General features: G+C 46.7%; 1 protein-coding gene across 1 annotated transcript in view; it reads right to left on the bottom strand.

The window, feature by feature from the left end:
• The window catches only part of LOC116941730 (potassium voltage-gated channel subfamily B member 1-like), a 162,689-nt gene extending 146,363 nt beyond the window's left edge, over nucleotides 1-16,326 (bottom strand). The window contains exons 1-2 of the mRNA XM_076066450.1: nucleotides 15,372-16,326; nucleotides 5,210-6,212 (exon numbers count right to left, since the gene is read on the bottom strand). Coding sequence (XP_075922565.1) covers nucleotides 5,210-5,776 — 567 coding nt within the window. The 5' untranslated portion in view covers nucleotides 5,777-6,212; nucleotides 15,372-16,326. The remainder of the gene's footprint in view (nucleotides 1-5,209; nucleotides 6,213-15,371) is intronic.
• Nucleotides 16,327-24,834: the final 8,508 nt, after the last annotated feature.

Raw genomic sequence — 24,834 nt, 5'->3', positions numbered from 1 at the left:
TACGGTTCAACATACATATATATGGAGGCAGGGATTAGTGGATCATACTGAGATCTGTGTGAAACTTACAAACCCGCTGGGCTGTGATCAGTGGCGCATCACGATTGGCACATGGTTGGTATGGATCCTGTTGCATAGAATGAAGTGGGGGCCCCTGTACAATTTATCTCCTCTTTGTAGCTTGTCAAATGAGCCCCTTGGGCCCGTGGGCTCTGGTGCAGTAGCACTGCCTGTACACTCGACAGTTTCACCGGTGGGTGTGAGGTGCCCAGGAGATGGCAGCACCAGTAATTGTGTTCGGGAAACCATATGTCGAGCTGGCTTTTACGTTTTATCCCCTCGTGTACGGAGTGGGTTTTCTCAGGGAACTCTAGTTCCCTCTCTTGAAAATCTGTTTTTGGACTCAGTAAGGCTCCCCTGCATGCACGAATGTCATTTTTGTGCCATCAACAGTCTTGCTGAGATGCCGACGCTTTGGTTGGCTACCTCCCTCGCTGACGTGCAATTCCTCAGCCTGTCTGATTTGAGGCGCTTGCCTTCTCGTGTTTTTGCTGCTCATCTCTTGCCTGGTCCATGTTTCACCAGCCCTGTTTGGGCCTCCACTGCCTCTGGCAGGCTGCACCTGCTCGTGGTTTCGCTCAGTGGCCCCCTGTGTCTTCCCTTGTTGGCGCTCCCTCCTTTGGCTGCCCCTGTGTCGCTCGTCTTAACCACCAGCCATCATCTCTTCTTGAGATGGGTCCTGCCCAAACTAACTTACTTTTCTTGACGGTCTCTCATCCACCTGTTCCTCTTTTGTCTCTCAATGTTCATCTCTCCATGCTTCTTTGCACACTTATGAGCTTTGATCCATATGACGTGTGTTTATAATCGTCAATGGAACGATACTTAAATTTCCTCTAATTGTAACTTCAAGACTAAAGTGGAACAACGCTTCGATTTATAGTTTGATGCCGATATTTTTCGCTGCGTACACATTGTGTATGGTTGTTGGCATATAAGTAGAGGTGCTGCTGGAAATGCACAGGAGGGATGCGTGGGGGTAGCCCCTGTACTCCACAGCCCCCTAATTATGAAGTGACGTGTCAACCTGAACATGGACAGGGCGTGGATTTATGGGTTAGAATCTTGGTTGATCCTTCCTCCACATCCGTTACTGGGATTTATATCGGTCGGGCAAATCCAGAGAATGACTTGTGTAAACCCTCCTCGTTGACTTTGCAAGGTCAGTGACATTTGTGAATGTACGTTCACTGCCAGATTGATAATCCACTGCTGGATGAGGGCCTAACCAAAACATTGCCGGTTGAGGCAGTTATTTTATGGCGGTAGGGGAGGAACCATAGACGTGAGAGCATCTAAATACAGTACATTATCTAAATACAGTACATTATCACAATGGGTTTTGCTGCACTGCCCCTCTGCTGTCCACAATGCGAAAAAGCCCTGCAAACAGCCTGGCATGCAATCACGATACAAACAGAATCCCGCTTAGCTTCTGAGAAGCTAAGGAGAGCGGGTGCATTTTAATACATATTTAATGTTTCATTCATTAATTTCTGCTTCCTCAATCCTGATTTTTATTAAAATGTACAGAGTATTGTTTTATGTCTTTCCCACAATTATGTTAAATTTAAGCTCTCATCATTATGTCACGTTATGAACAAATGTATGTTCTTACAGCTCGTAGTGCACCACTCTGTCAGAGAACAGACCTGTTCTCCTATAGACTTCAATAATGCTCTGAATCGACATTAGGAGAACAATTTATATGCCACGCAAAGTGTTTGTCATGTATCGATCAATGTCATGTGTTTTTATACTGTAATATAAACAAAAAAAGCAACACGCGAAAAGTAACGTGATGGAGTTTTTTATGCTGTCATTTTTGGATGACCCTGGCTGAAACCATCAACTGGCTACACTTGAGAACCCGGTTTAATCACCAGCAGCTGACACCCTGTTTCAAACCTAGGATTCTCTACGGTGCTTGGTTAGCGTACCTGACCCCTGAGCCACGGTGTCACACAATAACAGGTGGACATTGCCTTGAGTGTATTGATCATATCCTTGTATTTAATTACAGCCCCCCCCCCCCACCGAGCCCACTGAGCCCCCAAACGCAATCACTGACCTTGCAGGGGGCGAGTGACACTACCTTCAGACGTCACCACTAATCTTGTTCCGTAAGTTTGAATCGCTCTCTGATCCCATCGATATCTGCTCTTTGCACAGAGCACGCTGGAAAAGTGTGTGTGCTGCTGGTCACACATTCCCTATTGCCGTACAAAAACCGGAGGAAGGGCCTTTGCTACTGATGTCCCCAGGGTCTGGAATGCTATTGCCAATAAACTGCAACTTGAATCACTACCTATGAGATCTTCACTCAAAACTGCTCTAGAGGAGTTGTACACCCCTAGCTGCCACTGCTATTCAGTGGCCTAAAATATGGCTCTAGGGTTTGGTGTTATAACTTATTTATGTAGTTTATTGTTAAAAATTCGGTCCCAGTCCCTATGATCACTGTTACATTGCATTTATGGCTTTTATTTTGGTGATTTCGAAAACGTTTTTTTGGTTTGGCCATGTTTTTGTTTATTGTAGTACGGAGTTAGACTGATGGCCTTAATCTTAGTTGTCTTGTGGTTGTTGTTGTTGTTTGACTTGCATCTCACTGGGATTTTTGCACACAGCGTTGGTGTATGGTGCTATTTCAGGAATATTTTGATGTTTTTTTCCTGGATTTTCTGTTTGCACAGTCACATAATCACTTTAAGATGTTTTATTGTTCATGTTTTTGTTTGTTGCGGTTGCACCCGATTCAAGAGCCGAATGGCTCACAGGGCTATACCAAATAAATGGAACTAAATGGAACTAGCTGTAAAGGATATATAGCGGATCTTTGCATGTTTGAGCATTATGTGACTACCTGTTGTGGTGTGTAAAAATAAGCCCTCCGGAAAAAAAGGTGGCCGGGCGGAGTACCGGCTACACCGCCCCTGCGTGCACCGTCTTAGCATTTAATAGGTGCTCGCTAATAGCCTGTTAACGTCTATACCCGTTATCTTTGTATTTGTAGGTATACGTATGTGTGTGAGTGGTGGTGAATTGGTTAGTGCACTGTGCTACGTACCCAGCTACCTGAGTTTGATTTCCAGCCGCGGCTGACATCAGTCGTGAGTGGTATCAGAACCTGTTCTGCGTCTCCCCTATTTCGACTCAGCCTTAAACCAATAACTGGTGCTATAGGTAAACAGACATCACTGAGGAGACAAAGGCTGCTGGGATTAACTCTGACCGCGCTATCCACTTGTGTGCATAACCCTTGATCGGCACTCCCTAGCAGCATATGCTCCAACAATATGTTGGGCTATACGTCCTTTAAAACAAGTCTTCCACTTCCATTCGGTTGCATGGAGGGGGCGACTCGTAGAGGGAGGCGGTCGAATCCTCTGAGCATGACACGAACCGGTCTCGTGCTGATGATCCTGGAAAACTACTGAGCCATTCCAGAGCCACCAAATTATCTTGCTGTCATGTAAACACTGCATTTGTGTACAAATGTGTACGCGTGTGAGATAGATATTTTTTGTACACTCACATCCAGTTCCATTAACAACGGAAGAGGCCAGATTCCGAAAAACAATTGTGCATTAATGAAGGTAGAAAACGCGAGAACTTCGAGATCAAACAAATCATGATATTGAAGGAAGTGCGCAGAATCATTATCGTACAGCCAGTGATCGAAACGTGGATGCAGAAGTGCCGCAATAACACGCGTTCGTCCTGCACCCCACACGTTCACTCCCATTTACCCTCTGCGGAAACATCGTGGTATAGCAATATAAACCTTTCTGACAAGTGCCAGGACAAATGTTTGGTGTTCTGGGAAGTTCTGATATGGCATAACGTCGTTAACCCATCTCTTCTTCCTAAGGCGGTCTAGAACATCCTTCTGCTAATCCCTGCCCTTGCTCCCCAGCTATGACCAGGCCTACCCCAACCCCTCCTTAACCACTACCACCTATTTTCCTGTCACCATTACTACACCACCACTTGTAATAACCCCACTCTTTATTTCAAGCACTTTTATAATTGTTGCAAATGAATAAGGCAGGAAGATAAGATTTCGACCACTGCTCACAGACCACTGCTTGCTTTGCCCCACTGGCTTTTGTGTTTAGTTTGTTGTCCTTCCCCCGCATCTCCGATCAGCACGGTTGGCTACGTATGGTGCAAAAGAACTTCAACATACATACGGCAAAGTGCGTTTGACAAGAGCAGAGGAGCGATGAATGCTCTACTTACATCGGGGACAGGCCCGGTCCTCATTTACACGTGTCTGTGAGTAACTCAACCCAGAGTCCAGCCAGAGAAAACCCATGTGCGCGGTTCTGGTTATTCTGGACGAAGACCCGAGTCGCCCGCAGCATAAATCTGAGACACCCAACCCCTCAATCAGGGTCCCTCACACTCACGGCGCGAGTCACTTACAATCCGAGTAACTTACAATCCGAGAAGCACCACTCACCCAAGAGAATATGGGTGAACCACACCCCCAATCAGGGCTCATTCACACCAATGACCAATAATAATAAAAACAATAATTGTGTATGGTGCTTGAATAACTCAACAAATCACATCTCATCTCAAACATTCAAGGGGCACCTACAGTAGCAGCTATCTGTTTGTGACACAAGGCAAGTAAATTTTGGTGTAATGGTTTATGGTGTAATTGTTTTAATTTGGCAATATGGACCACGATGTCAGCTCACAAGGGTCTAGTAATTTAGAATGACGTTAGTAGATATTTGAAATCCACTGTGAAGCAGACGGTTATAACTGTGGGTGACAGGGGGGCCTGTCAAAATCAAACCGTGAACCTCTTCAATAAAGGGAGAACTAAATTTTGATTTAAAGCTTTCGTGACTGCAGTAATTCATATTCTTATTTTTTTCGGTAAAGTCACGTCGTGAGAATTTTTTATTGTTTTATATATATTTTGTTATTTTGTTGTTTCTCTTCAACGTGACTTTACCGAAAAAACTAAGAATAAGGGAGAACTTGTTAGCATTGGGCCATGTCACCATACTGATTCAAATCATGACCAAGAGTCACCCACGTCCTCAGTCCCCCACACCTTCGATCAGAATTGCACACACCCTCAGCCCTTTTTCTACCCCCCACCTCTCAGGGAGGGAGCGTGCCTCACCTTGGCCGCCACAGAAGAATTGGGCTTCTCCAGAAGATCCCAGAGCTTCTTGCGCTTTTCCGCACAGCATGTGGCGTCGAACTCTTCGGCTTCACGCTCGCGGGCACTCTCCGCCTCCCTCCGCAGCTCCTCATTCATCTGCTCCTTCTTCTGGTGGTACCTCGCCTGGCAGCAAGACTCCAGGTAGATCTCGTCGATGCCCCAGTAGTCAAGCTCCTGGCTGAATGACAGCGCGCACATCTCCTCCATCATGTGCAACTTGCCAGTGCGGTAGAAGTTTAGGATGGAGGAAAAGGCCCCTGGGTGCCTGTCGAAGAAGTACTCGTTGTCTGCGAGGCTATAGTCATCGCACAGTTCCATGACGGTGTCGTGCGCATTCGTGTCACGTAAGCGGCCAAGCCTTGTGCGGGGCAGCCGCTCGAGGGTCCGCCACAGCACCTCGTGGGTGAGGCCTCCCACATTGAGGCGAACTCGCCGGGAGTTGCCTTTGCTCTGTGCAATGTCCAGAGGTTCTGGCGGCAAAGACTGCGTGGAGGAGGAGGCCTGTCTATTGAGTCCGGACGTCATATTTTCTTCTTCCGCTTAGGTTTCTTCAACTTGAAGCCTCGTTTGTCTTGCTCGGAGTGAGTTCGTGGTCGTGGTCTTTTTGTTTTTGTTCGTAGCGACAGTATTAGTTTTTGGTGGCCTTGAGTTTAATCACGAGATTGATGGACAAGACGAATTGATGCCAACCCTGCCCTCCTCTTCTCTTTGTCCTCTTCCCAACACAACAGAAATTTCCTCTGTTCTCCACGTCAAGATAAGTTCGCTCTCCGTGGTCACCGCTTGCATCTGAAATCCACGCAAAGGCTCACATCCACCAGTCCACATGGCCCATTATGATGTGTACTCATATTACTCTTGTTATTATTGGCTGTTGTGGTAATTGTAGTAACAGTTGTTATTTGTGTAGTTGTGTCACTCCATACTGTTCATACATTTCCCCTCGTCTTTGTCTTTGATCCTAGACGTGGTGGAAAACAGAGACACATCGTCAGCGAATGAGGATGAACATGTACATGCGACAGTTTTATTCAGTCGACAGTGAGGTTGAGAAAGACCCCGTTCAGCTTTGGGGGAGGGGTGGGACGCGGGGACGAAGAGCAATCCGTGTAGGGATATCCTTTCCCAACAAGTTTCTCCCCCCTCCCCCACCAAGGAGTGCACAATATACTTTGTGGTGGTGGGGGGGGGGTCATCCATGCCCAAAGCTGCGAGTGGGGACCTTAATGGTCAGGATTTGGCAATTGTGCAAGGAAGGAAGCGATGGCGAGGTAAGTGGCATCAGCAGTATTGACGGTAATGTCCTCTTTAACTTGAACTCGTCATCTTGCCTTGCTCAGCGACAGTGGTAAAAGAAGATCGAGAAAATAATACATCATGCATACACAGCCCATTACACACGTGGGTGATATTTCAGGGTTGTTGACCAGAATGGTGAAGGATGGTCAACAACCGCCATAACCCACACGAAGTGGAGAGACCTTCATCCCAGCAGTTGCTTGACAAATGGCTGCCACAAAATCTATGGGAGGCAGGAAGTCGTGACAAAGCGGTTCACGACCCCCAATTTCCCAACCCACAATGACTATCGTGGTGAAGTATGGTCAAATGGAACCCCCATTTCTGATACATGGATTGGGGAGGCTTGTTAATTCATATTGTTGCTCTTCGCATGAGCGGAGTGGGAGGGGGGATTGAACCTTACTGTGCCCCCCACCCCACAGTACTCGTAGAGGGTGGATATTGTTAATGGCATTATCCCCATTAGCCAGTCACCCCCATTTACCCTCGCTATCCCCGGCAGAGCGGGGACGTCACACAATAGGACGGTCATGAAATCGACGGCTACAGTAGCACGGAGCGAAGTGGGTTTTAATTAAGCCAGGTTCTCAAGTATCGTAGGTTTTTGGTCTTGTCCCTGTTACCAATGGGTTACATACTCATAGGCTTACACATAGACCCACAACCTCACATTGAATAGAAACAAATACAAAGTTTAACTCATAGATTTACACAAATATGTATACTCAAATAGAGACTCGTGGACTTACATCTATATCAATAGACTCGCATGGACTTAACGAAGCTTTGATTAAACCCGAGTTCTCAAGTGTATCAAATTGGTGGATTCAGCCCGGTCATGCCATGTGACCAACATTTTTCAATAGCAGGGTATCTGGGAAAGTGCCGCTCCCTACTGTGTGGAAAAGAGGTCTATAGACTTGCTTAGAGACACAAATACGTACTTAGAGACCCATAGACTTACATAGAGACCCATAGACGTATATAGAGATTTGTAGACTAAATAGAGATCCAGATATTCGCATAGCAAAAAATGAATGTACGACTGAGTTGTGATTAAACTTGGTTCTCAAGTGTAAAGAGTTGATGATCTCTGTCTGGTTAACAATGAACTTAGCGTAGCATTTTCTTTTTCACTTGTTTTGGGCTTATTACAGATCTCACAATTACACTTTTAAAAAAATGTAGATTTGAGAAGCATTTCTAAAGTAAGACATGTTAGAATGTGCAGCCACTCTTGGGTGGATTAAAGGCAATTAAAGGGACTCCTAAGACCTTTGCTGTTTTCTTGTAGAGGCCGTTCTCTAACACACGGGGTGATGTTACACTGTTGTCCACGAGAGTTCCCGATATATTCATCCGATGACACAATTTTGGAAATGAGCATCATCATTCGGCCAAGTGGCTCAGGTAGAGCGAGCAGCTCACAATCATAAGATTGCGAGTTTAAATAGAGTACCACTTTATGGAAAAATCAACAGTGGTTGTCCTATTCTTAGCTCATTCGGTAAAGAATATGAATTACTGCAGTCACGAAAGCTTTAAATCAAAATTTAGTGGTTGTCCTATAATAGGAATGTGGAATATCCACCAAAAGTTCAGGGCTCGAAACAGGAGATGAGCACCAGTGCCACAATGCTCATTTGAGCAGGATATCACAGACTTGTATTTTTTAAAATTATAATTCATTATAATGGCAGTGTGACGTCTATAGCATAACTGGGATGGCATTTGGAAAGTTAATGCATTAAATCGCAGAGGATTGTGACACTTAAGCGAGTGATTACGGTTAGTGTGTTACTCAGGTAATGAGTGATAATTTTGCACGTGATTTGGGAGGTAAGTTTAGCCAAAATTACATTCCCAAGGCCATGAGAGAATTCATTTCAGTCAAACTCCACCACGTGTGCCAATCCAGGCACATGTGCGTGAGTGTGTGTGTCTCAGAGGGGAGTGGTAGAGTAGCGGTTAACGAGCTGCGCGACGAATCAGGCGACCCGAGTTCGATTCCCGCTCACGGCCAACACCAGTGACGGTTACCTGAACCGGTCCTGGGCCTCCTTCCCTAGGTCGATTCAGCCTCAAATGGGTTCCTGGTGCAGTGTGTAAACATCACCACCGGGGAGATAAAGGTGGTCGTGCATGGTGCTGGCCACCCACCGCCTCGTGCGCCATGCATGCCTTCATAGGTGTTTGCTAACAGCACTTGCCCCAATAGTCTTTTAAGGCTATATGGGGAATCATTGTCTTATAATTGGGTTTGTGTGCATGTGAGCGTGTTTATATACATGTGTGTTTGTATGCACGTGTCTTGGGGAGCTGTGGTTGGGATCAGTAGCGAGGTGGTTAGCATACTTCGCTATGAACCTAGCGATTCGAGTTACTAATCGATCTTTTTATTTTAGCAGGTAAGGGCCACTGAGCTATATAGATATTTTTCATAAGCGACCTGGCCACAAATAATAGCTCAACGAAGTGGCTTATCGTGTGGAAATGTATTGCAAACAAATACTCTAAACGCATGTTGATTCTAAATGTGGAGGAGAAAACCAGATGGCCTGGAGAACGACCACTGGGAGAACACGCAAATTCGAAATATAAAGGCGTCAGGGTCGATATCGAACCCACGACCTCCTGTATACAAGACAAAGTAGTTAACATATTGTCACCGTCGCACCCACTTCAATACCCGCTCAGGACCAATAAGAGTGGAGAATATTTGAACTGTATTTTGGCATCTCATAGGTCGACTCAGTCTTAATTAAGTACCTGGTGCGATGTTTAAACGTAATCACTGGGGAGACACACCACTCCCTCTTGTGTCGTGTTAACTTCAAAGGTGTTTACTAACAGCGCTTGCCTCCAACAATCTGTTAAAGCTATAGGTGGGATCTTTATCTTGGTCTTTAGCAAACTGTGACGCAGTAGTTAACGGATTTTCATGTGAATTTGGCCACCTGATTTTAATACCCGGCCTTGGATAACATCAGTCATTCCACTGCTAGATGAAGGCATCCCCAAAGCCGCCGGCATCCCGTGCGCTCCTGCATTGCAATGATCCACCAAGCATTGCCACGCGACCTGATTACATCCTTCCATCTCGTTGGTGCGTAATTATTACACGGCTGTGAGAGGCTCAGGGTTGACGTTTTGTTTCTTTATTGAGAAACACATTGTGTGCATTAAGGAGCCACCCAGAGGATTAATTTTAAAGACTGCATATACATTTAAAAAGGTGTGTTTATCCAATTGGCTAAGGACTTGATGCTATTCAGACGGTACTGTAACAAATGAGCGAGACGCGCACCAGTCACGCTGGGTGATTGTGTGTTTGTGATGGGCAGTGATGACGAATATCTGAGACAGTCCTGGGCGTCCCGTAGGTCGTTTCAGCCTTATAATATAACCTGGTACAGTGTGTAACATCACCATGGCGGCTGAACATCCCACCCTCTCGTGCGACCTTCTAGCCTTCATAGGTGTTCGTTTCAGCACTTACTCTAATAGCCTGAAAAGGCTATACGGGGTATCATCATACTGTATTTGTCTTTTAGTAATTTCTTTTCAGTTCGTTAATTATTAAATTAACAAAAGCTAAATTCTTGCAGCGTGTTTGCGGTTGTGAGCCGTGCTGTGCAATGATTAAGGAGCGTGGTTTGGGTGCGTGCAACCTGACTCCACGCACCACGTGTCGAGGTTTGTGATGGTCGCCTTTGTATCCCAGGGAGATCCGACCCCAATCAATCAGGACTCCTAGCCCACTCGACCTACTCCACTGCCCTCCCCTCCTCGCCACCAGCCCAGTTCTATCGAATTTACCGCCTCTTCATTTATTACGAGGAAGAACACACTTCAATGACGCTTCAGTGACTTGAACACAGCACGTGTTGGTTCAGCCTGCATTCATCGCTTGGCAGATGTGAATATAATATTTTTAGGTGATCCATTGCCTTGTCACCATTCATAATATATCCACTTCTATATTAAGGCCTTATTCCGTTGCAACACCTATCTAGCCCCTGCGCCCGAGCTAATAAAATCTCTGCTCCTATGTATTGGACGTCTCTCGTTCGGCTCACGCTTCGTCGATAGTCTTCACCACTGGTGCTCATCCCTTATTTTCTCTTTCTCAGTAGATTCTGTTCTCAATTAATCGGTCTTGTTTTTATTTCATTATTGCTGTACATGTTTCCCACGGTGACTCCAATTTAAAAGTATAATTATGGCTTCTGAAAAAAGTATTGTGATGTTGAATATCTTTATTTTTTCCCGCTGTATATTTGTTTTCTTATCCCAGGTCGCCTTTGCAAAATACACTCCTTTGTCTCCATTTGGCAGTAGAGGGACTGAAGAAAAATAAATTTTGCCTGCACCAACCTGCTCTGATCGGTGCGGTAAAGTATGGTCAGTGGACTCTCACCTGATCAAAAGTAAAGTGTTTTGTTCGTTTCTACTTCAATACTGTGAGCTACGCCTCTATTTTACACGTGCGGGGGGTGGAAGAGCCCCCTACCCTAACCGCCCCCCCCCAAGTCTGCCAAGTGGGTGGAGGTGGAACAGCTCCCTACCCCTAACTCCGCCCCCCCGCCGGCCCCTCTCATGGCGGATCGCGCCGCTATGAACAACACCTTTTTGTGTGTCTATGTTGTGTGTCTCTCACTGTGTCTCTGTGTTGTCTATGTTGTGTGTCTCTCTCTGTCTCTGTGTTGTCTATGTTGTGTGTCTCTCTCTGTGTCTCTGTGTTGTCTATGTTGTGTGTCTCTCTCTGTGTCTCTGTGTTGTCTATGTTGTGTGTCTCTCTCTGTGTCTCTGTGTTGTCTATGTTGTGTGTCTCTCACTGTGTCTCTGTGTTGTCTATGTTGTGTGTCTCTCTCTGTGTTTCTGTGTTGTCTATGTTGTGTGTCTCTCTCTGTGTCTCTGTGTTGTCTATGTTGTGTGTCTCTCTCAGTGTCTCTGTGTTGTCTATGTTGTGTGTCTCTCTGTGTCTCTGTGCTGTCTATGTTGTGTCTCTCTCACTGTGTCTCTGTGTTGTCTATGTTGTGTGTCTCTCTCTGTGTCTCTGTGTTGTCTATGTTGTGTGTCTCTCTATGTGTCTCTGTGTTGTCTATGTTGTGTGTCTCTCTCTGTCTCTGTGTTGTCTATGTTGTGTGTCTCTCTCTGTGTCTCTGTGTTGTATATGTTGTGTGTCTCTCTCTGTGTCTCTGTGTTGTCTATGTTGTGTGTCTCTCACTGTGTCTCTGTGTTGTCTATGTTGTGTGTCTCTCTCTGTGTCTCTGTGTTGTCTATGTTGTGTGTCTCTCTCTGTGTCTCTGTGTTGTCTATGTTGTGTGTCTCTCTCTGTGTCTTTGTGTTGTCTATGTTGTGTGTCTCTCACTGTGTCTCTGTGTTGTCTATGTTGTGTGTCTCTCTCTGTGTCTCTGTGTTGTCTATGTTGTGTGTCTCTCTCTGTGTCTCTGTTGTCTATGTTGTGTGTCTCTCTCTGTATTTCTGTGTTGTCTATGTTTTGTGTCTCTCTCTGTCTCTGTGTTGTCTATGTTGTGTGTCTCTCTCTGTCTCTGTGTTGTCTATGTTGTGTGTCTCTCACTGTGTCTCTGTGTTGTCTATGTTGTGTGTCTCTCTTTGTGTCTCTGTGTTGTCTATGTTGTGTGTCTCTCTCTGTGTCTCTGTGTTGTCTATGTTGTGTCTCTCTCTGTGTCTCTGTGTTGTCTATGTTGTGTGTCTCTCTCGGTGTCTCTGTGTTGTCTATGTTGTGTGTCTCTCTCTGTGTCTCTGTGTTGTCTATGTTGTGTGTCTCTCTCTGTGTCTCTGTGTTGTCTATGTTGTGTGTCTCTCTGTGTGTCTCTGTGTTGTCTATGTTGTGTCTCTCTCTGTGTCTCTGTGTTGTCTATGTTATGTGTCTCTCTTTGTGTGTCTGTGTGTTGTCTCTATCTGCTTGCGTGTCTGTCTGTGTGTCTGTGTTTTGTCTCGCTCTCAAATTTAGTTCTACCTGATGATGACTGCTTGTGTTGCAATCGAAACGTCGTACTCTATTATGTAATGCATTTTCTTTCTACCTGACTTTACCGAAAGAATCAAAGAGTACTTCCTCCAGTCACGGAAGCTTCCAATCTAGTTTTAACACCTCTTTCTCAAACCGCAGCTCACACATCTCATCCGCAGGACCCACGTCTTAATGCAATGTTCCTACTTGCTGTCCTGCTTCACAGTTGCGTTTTCTGACGCTTTTGTTTTGCAATTCAATGTAATCCCTCGCTCCGTATCTTCGCAGACAATCCCTTTACCCAACGTGACGAATCCTGAGCCCCTCTCCGCACACACACAGACAACCTCCCCTCCCCACAGATCCCCACAGATCCCGCGCCACGCTACGTGTGCTGGGCGTTAAAGAGCCAGGCGCGGCGCGTGCAATGCGCATCCATGTGCGTTTTGTTTGTGATGGTGGCCTGTGTGTGAATGTCGGTGTAGGGACAAGCGTTAGCGTCGTGGTTTGTGTACTGCGCTCCGAAATCAACGACCCGAGTTCGTTTCTCGCTCACAGAATATCTGAAGCCATTCTGGGACCCTCCTGAGTTGACAGCCATACATTAGTACCTGGTACAGTCTGTAAATATCGCCACCCGGGAGACAAAGGCGACCGGGTGTGGTGTTCGCCACACCACCCCCTCGTGCACCACACTAACCTCAATAGGTGTTCACGAACAACAATTGCCCTAACAGCCTGTGTAGTATATTTGTGTGTAGTCTGCGTGTTTGTCTTTTTATCTTTGTGCACGTATGAGTGGGGTATGATTTGCATAGAGCGATAACGTAGTGTTTAGCGCGCTGCACTACGATCCCGGCAACCTCGATTCATTCCCACAACCCTACCAGCACACACACAGGTACACACATGAACACAAAAAGACAAACATAAATATCCCGCGTTTCATCCGTAATAGACTGTTGGAGCAAGTGCTGTTAGCGAGCACCTATGAAGGCTGGCCCAGCACGCGATCAGGTAGATGGCCAGCACAACAACCGGTCGTATTTGTCTCCCTATTGTCGATATTTACTGACCGCACCAGGTACTCATATCAGGACAGGTGTGCATATTATTCACTGATATTGACCGTGAGCGAGAATCTAACTCGGATCGCCAGGTTTGTAGCCACCGCTCCCCATTCACATTCCTGGGTGACCCATACCCTTGCTCTCTCTTCTCGCCGAAGGCCCTGCACCCGCAAAGTATTGATCTGTGTAATCGCTATGGCCGATGATCGTGCGGTTCGCCCCACCGCAGATTTCCATGAGATTCGGCCGGGGCACCTGGGGGGCAACCCTCTCTACGATCTGTACACTGCAGCTGTAAACCCCCTAACCCTCATATGTATGTCCCCCCCCCCAACACAAAGGAGGAATGGACCAATGATCCCCCATGCAGCCTATACAGGTTGTTTGGGAAAAGTCCCATTTGCACATATGAGCGCACATGAAAGTGGCGTGGCCAGCTTTGTCCATCCAGTGCTGATGTGCACTATTTACTACACACTTTACCAGGTACTCATTTAAGGCTGAGTCGACCCATGATAGGTTCAGGTAATTCGTCGCTGATGTTGGCTGTGAGCAGGAATCGAACTTGAGTTGCCAGGTTCGTAGCGCAGTCTGCTAACCACCGCCCCCACTCACACTTCCCCGCGTGACACTATACCCTTGGCTTTCCTCGCTGAACTCAGATCGCCAGGATCCTACATAGCGCAGTGCGCTAACCACTGCACCACCGTTCCCTACATACATAAGAAAACACGCACAAAGCATATATACACACATACAGACTCATGCATATACACAGACACATATAGACCAGCGGATATACACACACACGCATACAGGCACAGATATATACACACGGACATATGCTTACACATACTAATACGTACGTACACACGCAGACACACGCACACGCTTATGTTCACACACGGACACAGAAGTACACATGAATAAATAGAAAGGAAAATTATCCCCCGTCAACCCTGCATAGGCTGTTGGGGCCAGTGTTGTTAGCGAACATCTATGAAAGCCGGCACGGCACACGAGGGGATGGGTGGCCAGCACCACGCCCGGCCGCCTTTGTTTCCCCAGTGGCGATGTTTTCACACACCGCACCAGGTACTCATTTAAGGCTGAGTCGACCTATGGGAGGCCCAGGACCGTTTCAGATAATCGTCACTGTGTTGGCCGTGAGCGGTAATCGAACTCGGGTCGCCGAGTTCGTGTAGCTAACCGCTACACTATAGCTGCCCACAAACACATACTCAACCACATATGCACGCACACACACGGTTGGCTACGTACGGTGCCAAAGAAGTGCAACATGCAACATACATTTGACACTGTACACCTATACACATGCGCGCAAGCATATCCACACATTGAACGATCGCCCGTGTAGACACAGGCTGTTGGGGAAAGTGCTGTTAGCGAGCACCGTTGAATGCCGGAGGCACATACATATAGACACATACGGGCATACATATAGAGATCCCCCGTATAACCTTAACAGACTATTGGTGTAACTCTTGTTAGAGAACACCTAATAAGGCGGAGGCAGTACACCGAGGGAGTGGGTGGCCAGCACCACGCCCGCATTCATACATACACACATACGCACTATCAGACGAACAAACTCATCCATGTCATGCGCGCAGCAGGGATTGCATCTCACTGTGGAAAATAGCAGTCGCCTGTAGACGCGCGTCGGGTCTGTACCCGATTGCAATTGAACTCGTCTAGCCCGACACGAGATAATCATTATATCCGTGTTTGAAGAAGTCGCACTCACCTATGTGGCGCTACTGCTCTTCTTGCGCCACCGAGTCGAGGCTCCACGACCACCACGGCCGCTGATGCCGCCGCTGATTATCATTCATCTCACCGCGTGGTGCTCATGCGCGCTCCCTCTCAGTGGCAGGGGGGTGTGGAGGACGGGGAGGGGGCGGCTGAGCGCGTGCGTGGGGCGGAAAGAGGGCAGTAGTAGAAGGAAGCAGAGGTGATGGTGGTGGTGACAATTATGGAACAGAATGGACAGTCAAGAATGGGCATGGGCGGAATTTAGCTTGCGTTCCTCCTCGGCGCGCGAGCATCCATGACCACCACTGGGCGCTGCTTCGGAAATGGAGCGCCTGGGAGCGAGCGCATCTCTCTGGCCGCCGGGTCCTTCCCGTAGCCTATCGTGCCCTCTTCTCACGCCTTCTCTCACACGCTGCCTTCTCTCTCGCGTCGTCTTTTCACGCCGCCTCTTCCATCATGCAACCTTCTCACGCCTTGCTTTCACGCAGCAGCCTGGATCCCGCTTCGGGGGCTCAGGGTGTCCGGTCGGCTCCTCGCGTCTCCACATCGCGTCATCGTTAATTATCAAGACTCAGGGACGATCCCCGCTCCCTCGCCCTCTCACCAAATCGCTCAGGGACGTTGTTCATTTGTTATCGTTAATCCAGCATCATCATCTTGATGGCCATCTTCATCGTCGTCATCTTCATCGTTGTTATCGTGGTAGTCACCATCAGCAACAGCAGCATCATCGCTTCTCCGTTGCCTGCGCTGTTGCTGTGGCAGGGCGGCGAACGCGCGCCTATGAGTACTGGCGCTTGGGCGCGAGAGGATATGGAGGAGAGCGGAGGGAGGGAGGGGAGGAGGGGTTGTGATGGGGGGAGTATATAGAAAGAAAGTGGAGAGAGCGCACGTGAGCGCGCGCACATTATTCCTGCCCCCCCCTTAACTACAATATTCGCGCCCTTGACGTCACTCTCTTCCAGATATGGGGTTCAGTAATTTATGAGAATGAATGCTGTTATTATGATGGTCGGTGTGATTATGATGATGACAACGAGCGGAACGCCAGGTGGCTAAAATTCAGTAAGTTGGCACAGTTGGGGGGGCACAGGAGGTGAATCTGCCAGTCATGTCAGTCAGTCAACCCATGGCACCTGGGCCTGTCCCATGACCTGTAAGCGAGCCTTCGACACTTCACGTCGTTTCAATGTGCACCTGGCCTGGCACAGGCGCCTGTGTGACATAACCGCCACTTAATGGCTAATGGCGGATATTGTTGATTATGGTGATACAGTACTTGTAATACTGTATAGTAATAGACGTGAAATGGTCGCATGACTGATCGGGTTCATAATGGACGTGTTGGTGGTACTGAGCCGACAGATGCTGGATTATAATCTGGGTTTTAGCCATCTAACCGTGATTAAACCATGTTCTCAAGTGTAGTGAGTTTATGGTCTCTGCTCGATGACCAATGCCTTTTTATAGATGTCTACATAGCCTTACGTAATACCCATATTGTCACATAGAATCCTGTATGCTGTACAGTATTTACAAATACGGAATTGTGAAAAACCGGGTTCAATTACACAACGTGCTGACCTGCTAGCTGCGTTTCCGGAGGAATGTGGGTGGTGAAGGTACCGATTGGAATGCTCGAACGGACAAACGGAGCCCTGGTGAATTCGCCTTTTGTTTCGAATTTTAAAAATAGTACAGCCCTTCATTTTAAAAATAGTGCAGCCCTTCATTTTATGCTAATGATCCATCCACAATTTAGCAGGACATTTGGCGCAAGAGACGTCACGCATAAGTTATGTTATTTTTGAAATAATTGACCAAATTTAGTGAGGGATTTGTAATTGTACGACTTCCCCTCGACTCAGAGGAAGCCGGACTGACCACTACACCATAGGTACTTCGAAAATCTTGTCATGACCTAGGTATTAAGTTGTATATTCATGCCGATTCGCAAGTATGTTTTTTCAACGTATATTTATTGTTGAAAAAATGAGTTTAAAAGCATTCTAATTTTCCAAAAAATATACACGGAAATAGCCAATGTTAAATATGATTTAATAAACAGGAAACATGTCGCCCTCTGGTGGACATATGTCTGAAATCGCCCGATCTTAACCTGAGTACGATTTCAAAGGTCACAGCGCCTGTGTCTGAAGTGGTTGCCTCCCGACGTCGCTGCGATAGGCAGATTCAACCCGTTGCAGTCGGCGTACCGGAAGTTCCACAGCTCTGAGACGGTTCTACTAAAGTTCACTGACGACGTCTACAAGATCATGGATAACCGGTGCGCCGCAGCTTTGGTTGGCCTTGATCTCTCAGCCTCTTTCAACACCATCGACCATGAGATACTCATCGGGCGACTAAGGTCAAGAAGGTTTGGTGTATTGGGTATGGCACTGGGGTGGATTGAGTCATACCAACATGGTCGATCACAGTTCGTCAAGTTGGGCGATGAACAGTCATCGCCTATGCCTTGCCTATTTTCAACATCCGTCTCTCCGATTGCCAATGTCATGTCATGACATCAAGTTCCATGAATATGCAGCTGATACACAATTGTACACCGCAGTGAAGTCGAAGTTAGATATGGAGAGCCTCGGTACCCTCGAAGATTGCACGCGAGCTGTACACGTGTGGTTTCTACTAAACTTCAGAGGTTCTGCTGGTTGTTACTCAGGATCAGGCGAAAATATTTACGAGAGAATCGGTCCCAGAATCCAGGATTTAGTTTTCTACTCATCTAAAGAGTATCGGAACCATACATGGACATAATATGTTTAATCACCACATGCAAAATAGTCAGGTCCTACCATTTTCACGGTCGCGTGTAGTTTATTGCAACTCACTACTCTATGGGATATCTGACAAAACAAATTACCGAGCTTCAGGGTGTACAAAATTCTTCGGCATGTGTTGTGACGAGTATTGCAAGATCCCATCTTGTCTATCCAGTGCTCGCCTAGCTGCATTGGGTTTTGGTTGCCGAACGAATACGTCACAAGGTCGCACTCATTACACACACTGCTTGCCACAAATGAACCACAATATCTTGCTGATCTCGTCAAGGAGCATAAACCATCACGCGAACTCCGGTCATCCTCGCAATGGATTTTGGCTTGCCAAAAGTCGTTGGGGGTGGTCTGTGGTGGGTCAGGCGGGGAGATCGGGGTGGTTCTTGGAGTCTAGGGGGTTCATGGTTTGGTCCGGGGAGAGGGTGTCCTGAGTGGGTCTGGGGGGGTGCGGGGTGTGTCTGGGAGTGGCTCCGGGGGTGGGTCCGTGTTTAGTCCCGGGGCCAGGGGGGCTCCTAGGAGGATCCGGGGTGTGGGGGTTCAGGGGGTTTCCGAGGGGTCCCAGTGGGGGTCGAGATTTAGTCCCGGGGTCAGAGGGGGTCCTGGGAGGGTCCAGAATGTGGGACACCTGCTAAAATAGCCTAACAAACATGGATACCCATTAAATTACTTAACCAACATGGATGCCCAATTAACGACCTAACTAACATGGACGCCCAATAAATTACTTAACCAACATGGACGCCCATTTAAATACTTAACCAACAAGGACACCCGATAAATAACCAAACCAACATGGATGCACGCTAAATAACTTCACCAACATGGACGCCTGCTAAATAACCTAACTAATATTGACGTCCGCTAAAATACTTACCAAATATGGACGTCCTCTAAAAATAGATGCCCATTAAATAACCTAAGATAGACGCCCGATTAATAATCTAACCAACAAGGACGCCTGTTAAATAACCTAATATGGATGTCTGCTAAAATACTTACCCATTATGGATGTCCTATAAATATGCCCACATCACTTGCCCCAACAGTCTGTTAAGGCGACACGGGGGGTCTTTGTCTTACATGTGTGTCAGCTATGCGACAAAGTTGATAGTGTTCTTTACTGCCTTTACCGCAGATGTCCACCATACGGCAACACGAAGCCGCCAATTGAATAACGTTGGGGTTAGTGGTTAAGGGGGGAATCCGTGGTGGGGTTTAGTGGTTAGGGTTATAGGGTTAGGGGTTAGAATTAGGGGTAGTGGTCTGGAGGGTTTGACAAAAAAAACATTTCCACCATGGAATGAGCCCCTCCCCCCCCCCCCCCAAAGTATTTGCAATTTCTACATCTCAGAATTGTACTACAAACACAGGCAAACATATAATTGAATGGGGGTCGCATATATTTATGTATTTCTCAATATTATCTTTCTCTAATAACTAAAAAAGTATACCAACTAAAAATAAAACAATAATTGTGGTACATTCTCCACCCAATTCTGGTGCCAAACATACATATTTTAGCCATTTGTTTAGTTGAGCAATTTTTATGCACAAACATTAAAATACTGTACATCAAAAGTGAGATTTTAGCTTTTTCTGAAATTGTTATTGTCTCTGAACTCAAGAATGAAGGAAATATATGTGACATGAATTAAGAGACCTGCTATGTTTAGAGTAAAAAAAAAATAGGATGTTTAGCTGAACAAGAGCATTTTTGTTCCACTTTCTCGAGCTAACTCAGGATAGCTCGAGAAAGTGGCCCTAAATTCTGAGTAAATTGGAGGTGCTTAACCCTAAGGAAGATTCAACGTCTAATAACTCAGCTAACTAATAATATTTTTTGCTAAAAGTTTGGATTTCATTTATGTATCAGACAGCAGAAACAATGAAAATGGACAACTCTAGCTCTTTCTGTGTCCCTTTTGGACACTTTGAGGTTCGTAATCTTGGGGCTAGCTGGGCTTTGTCCAACTGGTCTACCTGGTGGAATTTTTTAAAATTCTAATATTGACAAACCCAAGCCCCCCGAGTCAAAAACAGTTGCATTTGAGCCACTGAGTTTGATGGTTATTAAAAAACAAGGGGCCCTGTGCTCAATGTGACATTCCCTCCCATAGGCGTACATTGACCGAAAAAGCATTTTTGGGCATTGACTATTCAAATATTTAAGAGTGCAGAGAGAGAGTTTTAGCATTTTCTGATTGCAAGATATGTAGACTATATGTCTGGAGGGTTTGACGAAGAATAATTCCCACCGTGAAATGAGCTCCCCCAAAGCATTTGTAGTTTTTTTTTTTGTATGCATAGCACAGTAAACTTAACATGTAAGTCAATGGAACAATTTGAAAGGACAAAGAGTCAAGAGTTTTGCATGTATATGATGATTATTATGCTTTTTTGTGCTGCTTTTTATTCTTTATCACCCAGTATGGAGATGTGGTGCCACGACCACGGAGCAACTCCGCAAGTGCCGCAACTCCCTCCCGCCCCCCGCACTAAACACACACCCGCACGAAGCGCACCCAGATAGTGTCCTGGCGGGGGGTTGCCTGGCACATCGGATTTTAATCCGAAGGGTCCCTAGGGGGAGAGACCCACGGTTACCGGTGCCGGAGATTGGCCGACCTCCACCGGACAGGTTACATTGCGGTGCCCATAAATTGGCTTAAAATTGTATGGGCACAAAAAAAAGGTTCCCTGGTCCAACTGCAATGAGTTACCACATTGAGGGGAAGACGGAGGGTGGAATATTAGCCATAAAGAGCAAAACCGAAGGCTCAAACAACTGGGCACGGGAGAACAATGGGTAAGGGGCGAAAAGAGCAAAAAAACCGAAGGCTCGAACTAAGAAAATGATGGGTGGAGGCGTAACGGACGCTCCAGGTGCATCAGTTGTAAATCGAAAGGTAGGCGTGTGATTGGCTGCGCGACGCGACGCCTTTGAAGTTTAGAGTATAAAGGTGGGAGCCCCGGGACGATTGGGGCAGTTGTCTACAACCTCCGGGCCATCAAGCCGCTCACAGCATCCGTGTGATGTCAGGGAGTGCTGCTGCGAGACAGTGACTGGGCAAGTCTTCTCTCGCTCTTCTCCCTCCGACTCTCAGCGTCCGTGGAACGCCGCGAGTCCAGTTTCAAGGTACGTGGTAGGACGTTTGAGTAGCAGGTTTCATAGGCAGATTTATGCTAGGCTCTCTTCGCGAAAATATTCCTCCTCCGGGTAATGCGTATTGGTGCCACTAATAAACTCTAGTACAGAATATGGGTGTAGTGTGATTTCTGTGTGTGTGCGCAGAACCTCGGCGTAGCGTCTGTGATCTGTGTGTGGCGCGTCTGCGTGGAGAGACGGTGTGCCCGGTGTGAGCGCGAGCGCAGGGCTGCAGCGTGGGGGTGGTGCGAGTGATTTATTCATACAGCCGCCGTCCCTTTTGGCCAGCACCAGCTTTGTGAGGGAAAAACGCCCCTGCAGGGGCACGCGCGTGCACACCTCCGCGTTTGTTTGTGTGGTGGTGTGATTTGAGCGTGTGGGAGATAACCCCCGGTGGTGGTAAGCCAGCCGTTCAGATATGTCCCTCGGAGAGGGCGCTGGCGCGGGGAGGCCGATCACCTGATCGGCGGGGGCCCGGCAAGAGGCGGCCGACGAGGAGGGGGGAGTCTGCTCACGGGGAGCGGGGAGGTGGACGTCGGCCCCCACAATGTCAGTCCATCGCTTTCTACCTACACGGTTGCTCAACATGTGGAAAATTTTACTGACCTCACGATAAAGTGGGGTCAACTTCATTAATTTCCAACTTTTTAAAAGGATTTTCTGGTTACAACATTAAAATAGTAATAATGATATGTCTGATTTAAAGCTTTCGTGACTGCAGTAATTCATATTCTTAGCTCTTTCGGTAAAGTCACGTTGAAGGGAAACAATAACATAATAAACGTCGTGAGAATTTTTATTGTTTTATATATATTTTATTATTTTATTGTTTCCCTTCAACGTGACTTTACCGAAAGAGCTAAGAATATAATGATATGTCTGTTGATGAAGCACCCTTTAAACACTGGGGTGTCTCAGAACGATTACATCGCATCTCAACCATTTAAAAGGCCACCCCCAGTAAACAAGTTTAAATGATCTCTCTATCTTAATATATAATTCGCAAGTGTCTATACTTGATTTTAAGCTTTCGTGACTGCAGGGATTCATATTCTTGGTTCTTTCGGTAAAGTCACGTCGAAGGGAAACACAATTGTTTCTTTATAAACTTTATAAAATTGTTTCCCTTCTACGTAGAAGGGAAACAAAATAGTTTCCCCTGTATCTCCCAAACATTAAGTCGGAGGAAATAACATCAATAAAACAAAATGTGTTTTTTTACTGCACTTATGTTTGCCCAGTCACCCCTTGTCTTAATGAAGCCCCACAAAGACATCTGCGTCTCTACACGTGGTCTGGAAGATATGTTATATACTGCACTGATGTTAGCCCAGTCTCAATGAAGCCGTCCGAGTCAAAACAGTTGCATTTGAGCCAATGTGTTGAATGGTGGCTATATGAGCATTACAGATTATGGTCAGTGCTACACAAGTCACGTGTTGCCCTCTTGTGGACAAATGCACAAGTACATCGTTGAGTTCTAGATTTAAAGCTTTCGTGACTGCTAGGATCCATACTCTTTGGTTCTATTGGGTAAAGTCACGTAGGTGAAAATAAAATAACAAAAAATCACGACGTTTCGGCCATATAATTTAGCATTGAAATGGCTAAATTATATGCTAATTCCTTTGTCAAGGCGCTTTGTGTTTTTCTTCTCACACAGCTTAAAGGTCGTGATCTAAGCGTGGCTTCTCTCACTCCAGCGCTATCCTCCAGACAGTCTCGTCCCTTCACCTGATCAAGGCCGCTTGTGTTGTGGCCGAAACGTCGTGATTTTTTGTTATTTTATTTTCACCTACGTGACTTTACCCAATAGAACCAAAGAGTATACATCGTTGAGGTTTTTGGGTTACGTCGCGTAAATATAAATGTTAAACTCGCCACCAGCCAATTTTGGTCGCGATTGCTTTAACGGTGTGGAATTGTATTTGGAACAGGCAGCCTTTCATTTTCATATACTGTACATAGATAGAAGATAGATGGTATGTTACGTATTATGTAAGTGTAGGAGATTGAATAGAAAATACACGTTACATGGAATTACTAAATGTTTTTTTTAAATGAACACATGCTGAGAGAAATTAGAAAGGGGGAGATATACTAATTTAAGGAAGCGACACTGTAGATGGAATGAACGAGGGCGCACCGATCAGTCGAGGCCTGGTGGTGAACGAGAGGCGCGACAGGCGGCTAGAGGATGATTTATGGGAAGGCGCGTGTGGAGCGAGGCGTCGCGTGGGGGGGGGGGGCGTCGTAGGCAGTTGGGGGGGGGGGTCGTGGTGGCTCGGCTGGGTACCGCCTCATGGAGGACGTCGCGGCTCTTGTTCAACGCTTTTACTTCACTTGACTCTGTTTGTCTGGGTCAAGTCTTGTAATCAAAATTTCGTTAACTTCCCGTTGTCCAATCAATGCAACATTTTGCACACGTACTGAGATCCGGTGACAATGCATGCCTGTATCAAAATCGGCATCAATTAATCAATTAATTCGCGACTTTAAAGCAAGTAACTTTTTGTACGGACTCCTTATTAATCTAACCTATAAAAGGATTTTTTTGTCTGTCTGTCTGTCCGTCTGTCTGTCCGTCTGCGTACGCTCGCTTGCGGGGGATTTGGCTCTCGGACCGCGGGGTTCGCGTGGACATTTTTTTGCCGGGCGGCACGCCCCGAGCCCCCCACTTGGCATAGGCTATTCCGTTTTGCCGTCCGTCACCTTTAAAGCGGTGTAATTAACGTTTCGGTGCGATACATCTTTATTTATTTATTTACTTTTACCGACCGGCTCGCTGCTGCGCATGCGCGAAACGCCGACGCGAGTTGTTGCCCCTGGCAACGCACAGACGCCGTCGCTGCAGGGGGGACGCCATTTCTTATTCAAAATGCAACAAATTTACACGCGACGCACATCTCAAAAGGCCGTGTTGACGGACGCTTGTGTTGGGGTTCGAGATATCGGGATTTGTTTTATTTTGTTTCTAACTACGTGACTTTACCGAGAGAACCAAAGAGTATTAAACGAAGTGGTTAATAAAACCAGCTCGTTAGGGGTAGGGTTTAGGGTTAGGGCTAAGGTTAGGGGTTAGGGTTATAGGGTTAGGGGTTAGGGTTAGGGGGGTTAGAGGGTTATAGGGTTAGGGGTTATAGGGTTAGGGGTTATAGGGTTAGGGGTTATAGGGTTAGGGGTTTTAGGGTTAGGGTTAGGGGTTAAGGGTTTAGGGGTTGGGGTTAGGGTTTAGGGTTTAGGGGTTAGGGGTTAGGTGTTAGGTGTTAGGGTTAGGTGTTAGGGTTAGGGGTAGAGCAAGCAAGCACTTAGGGTTATGGGTTATCGGGTTATAGGGTTAGGGGTTACAGGGTTAGGGTTTATAGGTGTTATAGGTTTATACGGTATGGTTATAGGGTTATGGTTAGGGGTAAAGGGTTTAGGGGTTGGGGTTTAGGGGTTAGGGTTAGGGGTTGGGGTTAGGGTTAGGTGTTAGGGTTAGGTGTTAGGGTTAGGGGTAGAACAAGCAAGCACTT

The sequence above is a fragment of the Petromyzon marinus genome, chromosome 12 (genome assembly GCF_048934315.1).
Source record: "Petromyzon marinus isolate PM22_M1 ecotype Great Lakes invasive population chromosome 12, UKy_Petmar_22M1.pri1.0, whole genome shotgun sequence".
Taxonomy (NCBI): Eukaryota; Metazoa; Chordata; class Hyperoartia; order Petromyzontiformes; family Petromyzontidae; genus Petromyzon; species Petromyzon marinus.
The sequence above is the reverse complement of the archived record's forward strand: the minus strand, read 5'-3'. Positions and strand labels throughout refer to the sequence as shown.